The sequence below is a fragment of the Channa argus genome, chromosome 2 (assembly GCF_033026475.1).
Source record: "Channa argus isolate prfri chromosome 2, Channa argus male v1.0, whole genome shotgun sequence".
NCBI lineage: Eukaryota > Metazoa > Chordata > Actinopteri > Anabantiformes > Channidae > Channa > Channa argus.
Window position 1 is genome coordinate 6,370,916 of NC_090198.1, and position 10,132 is coordinate 6,381,047.

General features: G+C 42.9%; 1 protein-coding gene across 2 annotated transcripts in view; it reads right to left on the reverse strand.

Moving 5' to 3' along the window:
* Positions 1-6,836, reverse strand: part of adamts18 (ADAM metallopeptidase with thrombospondin type 1 motif, 18) — a 53,299-nt gene extending 46,463 nt beyond the window's left edge. The window contains exons 1-3 of one of the 2 annotated variants that reach the window (XM_067495412.1): positions 6,414-6,836; positions 6,012-6,093; positions 4,582-4,895 (exon numbers count right to left, since the gene is read on the reverse strand). In XM_067495412.1, coding sequence (XP_067351513.1) covers positions 4,582-4,895; positions 6,012-6,093; positions 6,414-6,515 — 498 coding nt within the window. In that variant the 5' untranslated portion in view covers positions 6,516-6,836. The remainder of the gene's footprint in view (positions 1-4,581; positions 4,896-6,011; positions 6,094-6,413) is intronic. The other variant, XM_067495413.1, reaches the window with a different exon arrangement.
* Between the last annotated feature and the right edge of the window lie 3,296 nt (positions 6,837-10,132).

Sequence of the window (10,132 nt, forward strand, 5' to 3'; positions counted from 1 at the left end):
CTGAAGTACATGCATATTTTTACACAAAAACCAAGCGATTCTTTGATGCCAGCAACGGTTTTGCGAGAAAGGATTTGCCAAACAAGAAGTACAACTCAAAATTAACATTGCGATGCATTGTGCAACCACAATACACCCCAAAGGTTATAGCATCAATTACAAAGCACGGGAAAAAACAAACACCTCTTTTCACAGCAGGCGACTCTGTGCCTGGACAGACAGGGGTCATAGAGTGAGCTTCTGTCTTACAATAGTCACCGGTCGTTAACACAAAACGCGGCACTGTGTCAACGACGGCTATAGACAGCAGGTTTGATCAGAGTGGTGTGAAAAGCTATGCAATGAAAGGTTATTACCTTGAAACTTTGTTGCGCTGTGTATCAAGCTATGGATGCAGGAAGTGCTGCAGAAAGGGAATTACAACTAATAACCACCCTGAACCAGATGAGTGCAGTCTCTGACCTGCGGTGCAGAGGTTGGGAGGGGTCACAATAAAGGTCATGGCCAACTCTGGTCAACAGCACATAAGGTGTATCCAGTACTCCCATGCGTCATGGTATATAGGCTACAAACCAATACAGTTGTAACTTTACATTTTTATTAACAGGGAAGATGTAGAACACAGGAAATGCAGACGTTTATTTATTTCTCCTGTGTGCATTATTCAGATACATCAACACAAGAAAAATGTGCATTTAAAAAAGTTTAAGAGTCAAGACATTGTTGAAAGGTGAATCGATAAAAGTAATAATAAATAAATAATACAAAGCTGAAGCCCTTGATGCCCGCTTGATTTCCTATAGTCACTTGCAAGCTGCCAAAAGCGGTCAATTTTATATCATGAGGACATATTGTATAGTGTGACTGTTTTTCTCACGAGGACCTGCAAAAGCCTGGCAGTGTAGGACTTAAATTTGCCCTCGCTGCCCCACAAGGGAAGAATCCTATCCTGGGAAGGGGCTAGGAGTACAGAAGAGCAGTAAATCACTTCTCTTCGCTGCATTCAGAGTGATGCAAAGCTCTGAAGTTTTGCACTACGTTGTAAGTCCAGGCTCCATATGCCTGAGCGGAGAGGATTGGGGTCAACCAGCACAGCGACCTCAGATGAGAAACCCTCAAAAGAAGAATGAAAAAGGGCCCCCACCCCTCCCACACACACACACACACACACACACGCACGCACACACTTCTCTTACAAATCAGAGAGCATTACATCTGAAATGACATCCTTTCTTCTCTCATGCAAAAGCAAAACAGACAACTTAATTTCACTTAATAACATGCTGCTTTGTGAGGACACAGAGTCATTCTAAAACCAACAAATATAAACATTTTCAATTAATGGGGATTTAAGGTCGAAAATCCCTCTTTGCCTGTCATCCATCCATCCTGCCCTGCTCTTAATACCATCTCGCCCTGGGTCTTCATTTAAACTGCAGAATCCCACTTCCATCTGCTTGGCCTGGCCCGTGTTTTTATTTTTATTTCTTAAAGAGCTTGTCTTGCTTTAGCCCAGTAGCAGGGCCTGACACCTCTATGCAGGGTCAAGTCCAAAAACCCTATTTCGCACACACTTTCTTTTCCCCTTTCTACCCTTTGCTCACTGCTGTTGAAAGGAGATAATGACATGAAGAACGGGGAAGCTTCTTTGTTGCTGTCACCCCATTTCTTCTCCCCTCCAAAAAAAAAAAAACCCCTTTGACATAGAGTCCATCACTCCAGCTCTCTATAAAGAGACCATCCAGCCTCCCCGGGAGCTTCCACCACAGACAATGAATGCACATTATTCTTGCACAACACTTCTCTCTCTCTGCACTCCCAGTCCAAACTCACTACTCATTCATTATTTCAACCTTCTTTGCTTCTCCCTCTGTCTTGTGTTTTCCTCAAGTTCCTTGGCTTTTTCTCTTTTATTCTGACCTCTCCCTCTATAGCGTTGTTTTTAAGCTCACCTTAATCTCTTCCTTGAACCTGTCACTGCCTCAAGTAGGCTTGGATGGTTCTTTCCTAATCCAAATACTCTGGACATAAAGCTGGATAGAAAGCAGGGGTTAACTGTTTTTGTTGTTCTATAAGCCTAACAGCCCTCTAAACACACCTACACACACACACACACACAGAAATGCAGACTGAAGCACTAAGTGGAAGAGACAGTGAGGAGGGAATTCCTTTTTGATTCACTTGTCATTTCATTTCACTATTCATTCGCTTTCAGTGGAAATTTCAAAAACATATTGTTTATGCGTCAGAAAGGTGACGACAGGCCAAGGGAACATCCAACGAACGATGGCCCGGGGGTCGCACTTGGGAAACGGGAACAAACTAAGCAAAAGCTCAGGAGGAGTAAAAAATAGATCAAAGCGTTCGTCAAGGCCCATTCAAATGCAATCATGACCCAATCACATTGTGTCCTCGCAGCGCTTTTAAGAGAACGGGTCAGCGGTGTTTTATTGTGAGTGGGAGCTAGTCTAATGAAAGGGACAATGCGAAGATTAGCAGTGCCAGCCAGGCGGCTCAAACTTCACCCTGGCTTTAATTGCTGCGAACAAGGGAAGATGTAAAGGCAGAGCAAACAGAGGACAAAAGAGCATGGCAAGCAGGAAAGGAGGAGGTAAGAAGGCTGGATGATAAATGTAGGTGAGGCTTTTATGAAGGTGTAGAGTTTCCATCTGGCTCAGGTTGGTGTGGATTGTGTCAAGGAATATGCGTGTGCTGGTAGACCGGAGAGTCCAGACACCTCATAAACCACAAATGAAAGCAGAGCGTCTTGTAATTACTAAGTCTTCGTGGTTCATAGAAAGGATGTGTATCTGAAAAGTGAAGACTTGTAGCTGAAGCTGAAACCTATTGGCGCATCACATATGACAGCAGTCTGTGGTGAGAAGCCACAAATTCTTCGATGTGGTTTTACACAGAAGTGAAGTATTAGGAAGTTAACCAAACTAGTACATATCATTGATGAAGACGAACGATTTATTAGCCACTTTTAGCCATGGTCGAAGGTTAGCTAGTTATACCAGGAAACTGCCCTTAAAACCACAAATAGTCCGTTTTTATAAGTCTGTTTATGTTGAGTTACGAGATAATATATCAGTTAAGGAGCTTTTTTGTATATTTGTTAGTTTTTAATCATTTTGGAAGACTAGCCATTTGCTCCTGGGTCCCCGTTGGGGATCTTGCTCAAAGATTTCTGCTTATTCGTTGAACTTTATTTCTGCAATAATCTAAAAAAACCTGTTGAGTTTCTATAGGAAAACCTTAGACGATAACATTGTTATGCACAGCAGTGGGTTTTATCCTCCAAGGTATTATCATCAACCTGCAGATGATAAAATGTTTTCTGAAGGAAAATATTTACAGACTATGTTGCACACTGTCACCGTTGGTGAGCGTGACAGCACATTTTGTGGCTTTCTGCATTTATGATCATGTTTTGCTTCTGGCAAATATTTTATAAGTCCAGGCAGAATGTGAGATCCCAGTTTTCAGACAAAATCCACGTCTGGATATTGACGTAAGAAAAAAGGTTTTAATTTTTTTTCTTCTAATGTTTTTGTAGGAAACACAATGTGACAGAATCATGGAGCAATATAGAGTGTTGAAGTCTGCTGCTAAAGCTAAGCTAAACCCAGCCTGACTCCAGGCTGAGGTGGATATTACTCTTTTCTTCTCCCTCTCTGAATGAAAGCAACAGAAACATTTCCCAAAACTTGGACTGATTCCTCCTTGCATTCATTTACACAGCGAGCACGGTGACTGACGAAAAATGGAAATAGCAGTGACCAAACCCTAGCACAGAAGTGTAAATGAACGTGGAAAATATGATGAAGTCACTTTTCCAAAAGGCACCGCGACAAGTCGTGTTTCACATTTAACTGGAGCTGGCGGGAACAGCCGGGCCTGCGGGGCATCGCGACTCTTCACCAAAACAATCTTATCATGTTTGAATTTAAAGCAGTTACATGAGTCAAAAACATAGCATGTTAACTAGATCTTCCTTTCCTTTCTGATCAATACGTTGGGTGTGTTTGCCAGTTCACTTATTTTCAATCATGGATTTTTTCATATGTTGTACTGTCAGCATTTAATTAACATTTCTTTCCTCTCCTGCTCTCTTCCTTTTATCCTTTCATTCCCTTTTTTTCCCAGCCCCTCCCATTGTTCAAAGAAGTGTGGAACAAAGCCCAAGAAACCAGTGCTTACACTCATGGGCAATGATGTCATGTTGCAGTTCACCCATAATATTCACAAAGTCTGTACTGTCCGGACAATGATGCATCAAAACAATTGGGGTCAGTGAAGGAAAGAAGGCTTGTAGGATATAAAGGCACTGAGTTTGAGGTAGGGGTGGAGTCCAAAAGCTTTTGGGTGAGTGCCTATTTATTTCTAAAGTGTGGACTTCACTTTTCAGAAACAGTGAAAACAGCATTAATAGGGGCTTTGAGGTAATCCAGAATAGACAGGAAATGTTTCTTCAAGCCTCAGGGATGGTCAAATTTCCTAAACCATCTCGAAACCATGTAATGCACTTAAGGAGATGTAATCAAAAACTTAAAACACCTCAAGCAGGCAGACACTTACCAGGCCAGAGCACGTGGATATGGCTGCCGCAGAGGCTGACAGGTTACGGATGAATCCCTGATACAGGCAGTTGTTGAACCCTGCCTCATCCGTCACAGTGGCGATGCCGTCTGAGCCGAGTGACTGCACTGTGAAACCCGGGCCGAGCACAGAGGAAGGATGCAGGTCAAGGTGCATGTCCTGCCCAAAGGCGGAGAGCCGGTAGTGCAGAGAGGAGGGGAGGGATCTCCTGCTGCGATGGCTTCGCCTGGTCACATCGTGCGTCAGGTATCCTCCCTCAGAATCCACCTCCACGGGCGTTACAAACATGTAGTCTGAGGAGCAGAGGAATGTACATCCAAAAGTGCCAAGTGGACACAATTTCCAACATGCTGCTTCATCTCCTTATGGTTCAGCTAGTAATTTAAAACATTTCCCTAATTGTTTGGGGTGGTTTTTGTGGCATGTTGAGCAATAGGATTTGGCTCCTGTTTTTTATGTGTCAGTGGAAAGTGACAGTGGCATTACACTAAGAGATGCACTAGTGTGTAGTGATTGCTTTGCACTCTGTCCACTATGAGCTACTGGAAGCTTTGGTTTACCCCTTTTAACTCAATCACATAATTATTGCATTTTCATTATTCGTGTGATCTGACATTCAGACTGATACACCCCCCCGAAAAAATGCCTCCACGAACACCAGGTGCAGCACCAATATCCAAACAGGTTACTTTCACCCCACTGAGACTTGTGTAACTGAAATGACAAGCTTGTGTTCAAGTGAAAGGTTCAGCGCTCAGCAGCAAGTCATATGGATCACAGATGGCTTAAACAGAAGCCATAAAGACAACATCACACTTCCATGCATGTCAGATATGGGTCAATACTTTACAACCAGAGGCTGTAAATATAAAATATTATGATTTCATGCTGTTGTCATGCTGTTCCGGTTGAGTAAAATGCAGAAATCCCTGCATTCTTTTAAAGCTGCAAGAGACACCAAAGTAGAAGCAGGAATTATAATTTCTCTTTCAGGTTTTCTAATCCAGCAAAGAAATAAGTTTTTTGCAGGTTGAGAAAATAAAACTCTCCAGGGACTCAGAGAGAAAGTCTGTCTCCCTTCTTTCCTCAGTAAATCACCTCAGCTGGTCTCCTTGGATTGTACAGGAGCAAGCAGCCAAGAGGGAATCCCTGAGTGTAGACTGGGCTCACTGCTCATGCTCCCATGGCCACTGGCACTAGGTCAGTACATTATGAAATTTACAGGGGTTCCTAGTTGCAAGGTGTCACCCCAATTAAAACTCATATTATAATATTCATCATCTTTATGTTTAAAACTTTGGTCTGATCACACACGGCCATGTGCATCACTTCACTCTCATGCTCTCTGCAAACATAGGCTCCTTCCAGCTGGGAGAAACATCCGCACATGTAGAAAGACAAGCACTCACCATGATTTAATCCGTGGCTGTTGCCTGCAGAATAGCTGGCCGAAACGGTGTGGGAGGTGTGTGAGCAGTAAATGTATAACGTCTGCAAAAGAGAGAAAGCGAGAGAGAGAGAGAGGGAGAGAGAGAGATGAAAGAGAGGAAAAATTATACACGGACAGGTAGCAACAGGTAGCAAACAGTGGAAGAAGCCAAAGGGTGTCATGTGTTGAAACAGGAGTTGCACTTGAGTTTAATTTGTGATGACAATCACTTATTTTACTTTTCATCAAAACCAGTAGCAATAACGGCGTCTTAAATCGCGCTGCACCGAGACACAAATGCTTGTTTGTTTTGGTCGCACATGCGAAATGTGCACGGGTTAAAGCTGAAGAGTGTGTGCATGGATAATTAAGTGCCACATGCCTTGATGATATTCCAGGACAAGAGGGTGGAGAGGAGCTTGACTGAGGTGCAGCCGGCCAGCGGGATGGGTAAAGTCCATATCAGAAGAAAAAGACAATCCATGATGATGGCATGCAATCTTACACCTCCCCCGTTACCTCCTGCAAGAGCGCAAAAGTAGCAGTAACCTGCGGTGTCGCGTACTGTAATCTGGACGCATTGTTTGGTGGTTCTGTTCCGGGGCTTTGCTGATTCAGGTGAAGTCGACAGGTTGCAGGAGCCGGTGGTGCGCACAGACGCGAAGCGCACTCATGTGTTTCTCTGTGTGTAGGTGGGTGTGTGGGTGTGTGTGTGTGTGTGTGTGTGTGAGAAGTAGTGGTGTATGATGATCACCGAGAAGAGCGTTGAATGAACAGTCAGCTCGTCTCTGTGCGAGTCGGCCTGCAGGATGGAGCACAAGTCAGCGGCGGCAGCCAATCAGCGCGCAGCACCGTAGATGAAAGGGAAAAGATTCTTCACTTGGCTCCGTTCATGTGCCGTTTGGTTTGTGAAAAGAAGAAGTACATGTGAAGTACATTTTTTATTTAAGAGAGACGACTGTGGTGCAGGTAGAGCGGTCATCCATCAATCCCACAGTTTTTGGATTGAGTCCTCTGGTCACATGTCGCAGTGTAAATCAAGACACCCTGTAAAACTTACATGTATATTTCACTCCACTATTTGAGCTGAGAATTGGGATTGAGAGAATAAGGACTGTTAGTTACATTTGGGAAAGAACATTTGATGTGCTTATGAAATACAATATACTGTAACGCCACCCCCAGCAGACATGTTTTATTTCAGTAAAGCATTTTGTTAGCACATAAACAACAAACGCATGATGCATAAACAAGTTAATAAACACAGTTCATTAATGCATCGCCAGGCTCCACATTCTGCCTCCCTACCTTGATGTGATTACTTCAGGAGTCACTGAAGTATGTCAAATCACATGAGAGGCAGTGTCAACTCAGCTGTAAAATGTTTCATAGGGTTACAAATAATATAATGATTCGATGAAAATGGACCAATATATCAGCAAAAACAATATGACAATGAAAGATGAGGACATGTGCAAAGAATATAAAAGAAATAGATTTTAGCTTAATAACAAGAGTCAAAGTTATGTAGAGATTGTAATGTGATCTGCAAGTGTTCTGCAACATGTTCATACTCATTAGCTGTGGTGCCTGAAATGAAATCTGACAATTAACATTTTTGTATGCTTTGATTTCCACTATCTGCATCTGAAAGCAACAACATGCTTGACCCAGTTCACCCCACGAGCTCAAGTGTTAAGGACTCGTCAATTAAACCAAAAACTATCCACAATTATTTAGGTGTTTAGGAGCCATACAATTAAATGTGCCATGCTAAAGTGACACATACTTCACCTACTTCACCATTGTCAAAGCATGTTTGTGATCCTAATTGTTGTGAACAGGTGGTCGTGCAGTAGCCTTTTCCATTTGGGTGGCTGGCAAACACCTGGATCGGTGGCTGGAATGCACCGACAGACACACAGCTGAAGTGCACAGACTGCTCACTACACGGATGTTCACACTCTGCTGAGCATAGAAGGGCTTCTCACAGCTATGCCGGCTTTTCTGGTCTGGCACAAAGTGCAGCCTAAATAAAACATCACCTTAAAAACCCTGCTCTATTCTCATGGGACTTATTCTTGTGTTTAGAGCTTACTGACCAAATTGTCTCCCGTGGCATAGATTGTGTACTTGTAACAGGATGTTTTGGAGCCCACAAGAACTGGACTATCCAAAACTGACCGGTGTGAAGCTGGTAGGAAATGCCCTAATGTAGCAAATGAGCCAGTCTCTGTTTTGAATAGACTTGCTGTGCAAATGACCAAATTGTTGCTGTAAGCATCTTAAACAGGTTGTGCATTCCACATACTGTAGCATGCCAAAGCATGCAGCAGACACAATTAGAGCATCCTGCACATTTTGGCAGTAGTACTGGGGAAGCTTTTCGCCAATTATTTATTATTTGCATAAAACAAGATACAGTAGCAGTAATAAGTTAGATTATCCATTGCTTTGTGTTAGTCAGACCTGCTTCAGCAAAGGTGCATTCCAAAGCTTCCTGGCCAACACCAATGAATCTTTTAGATCCTAAATGCAGGGACATTTTGCTTTCTTGAAAGTTGGCAGCAGTTTTCTTTACTCCGAAATGGTTGTTACAAGGCAGATTAAGCTTTCTGTAAATGCCTCAGAGAAAGAGCAGCTAAGCTAAAAATGGTTAAGCAAATGTACCAAGGGTGCAACCTGTGGGGTGAGTCACAACGTACTATCATCATCCCCCCTTTTTTTTTTTAAGAATCTGCTTTCAGTTGAACACAGTTTCATTCTCTTCCAATAGAAAACGTTACATTATAGAACAAAAAATCCCTCCGTGGACTAGACACTTATGATGATATTATACCACAGTGGCTCATTACAGTTTCTTCTTGTCATTAAGATGTGAGATGCCATTTTAGTGGCCCTGTGCTTGGCCTAAATGTTACTGTAAGCGTCAGTGATTTGAGGTTGCTGGGAAATTTCCTGCACTGTACTTTGGTGGTAATTACACTGTCATTTGCACAGTATGATATAGAGTTAGTGAGGAAACATAAGCATGTTCTGCAGATAACAGTTCCTGAGTTATTGTATAAACTTGCTAGTGTTTGACACTCTGGCCAACTACCTGATTGTTCTGCTTCTGCCCACCTATTTGTTTCCATGTCCAGAGCCACACCAAAGCATTATGGTTGGAAAGTGGAAAGAAATGTGGGCTGAGAAGTATTTTTTAATATGGCTGATGTGGTTCCTGTGCTTTGTTTGCTGCTATTTCTCCTCCGCTGTTGATCTGGTTCTCTCAGCATGGATGCTTCTCTTTGTCACCCTCTGAAAATGCAGTGTGTATTGTTGGTGGTGTCCACAGATGTTTCTAAATCTGCACAGCGTTACACCCCGGCACACCACAGCTTGTTGCACCGTGCCACTGTGTTGACAGACGATGTGCTTATTTACAGCATGCTAAGCCAACTGTCTAAAGCCCTTACCGGTCTCTTCCTCTCTCCCTCTCTCCCTCTCTCCCTCTCCCTTTCTCATTATGTCTCTTCCTCAGTTGGGTTGTTGAGTTACCATTGCCTGACAGCCCAGCCTGTTGTTTGTTTCCCAAAAGCAATACAACATATATGGTTGCAGCTGGAAATATAAGCAGTTGGTTTTTCTGGCTAGGGATGGAAATAGATTGCAAACCGCACTGACTTTAGAGCTATCCCTTGAGTTTTGTGTCCTTGGAACATGGCATGAAAGGAACCAGAGCAAAGAGACCCTCTGACAATTAAATGGTATCTCAGCGCTGCTATTCAGCACTGATATGTCTACTCTGACATATTTAACCTGACATGGTAACATAACTTAATAACGGCTTGAAAAAAACGTATTGTTCTTTGGCAGAGTGCTTCCCAAAGCTCAGTATCATGATGGTGAACATATTTGGCATTTATTCTCGCAAACACATCGGCTTAATCTAGTCCACTAGGAATCAGTTTAAGCCTCCATGTACTTGAACGTAAAACTGAAAACAAATGCAGTCCTGTTAGCATCTGTCTTGTTAAGCACGTGTGGCTTCACTTTTTCATAGAAGTCATTAAAGATGAGGCATTCAGTCTTTGGTGATCCCCTGGCTTGTCCTCTAGT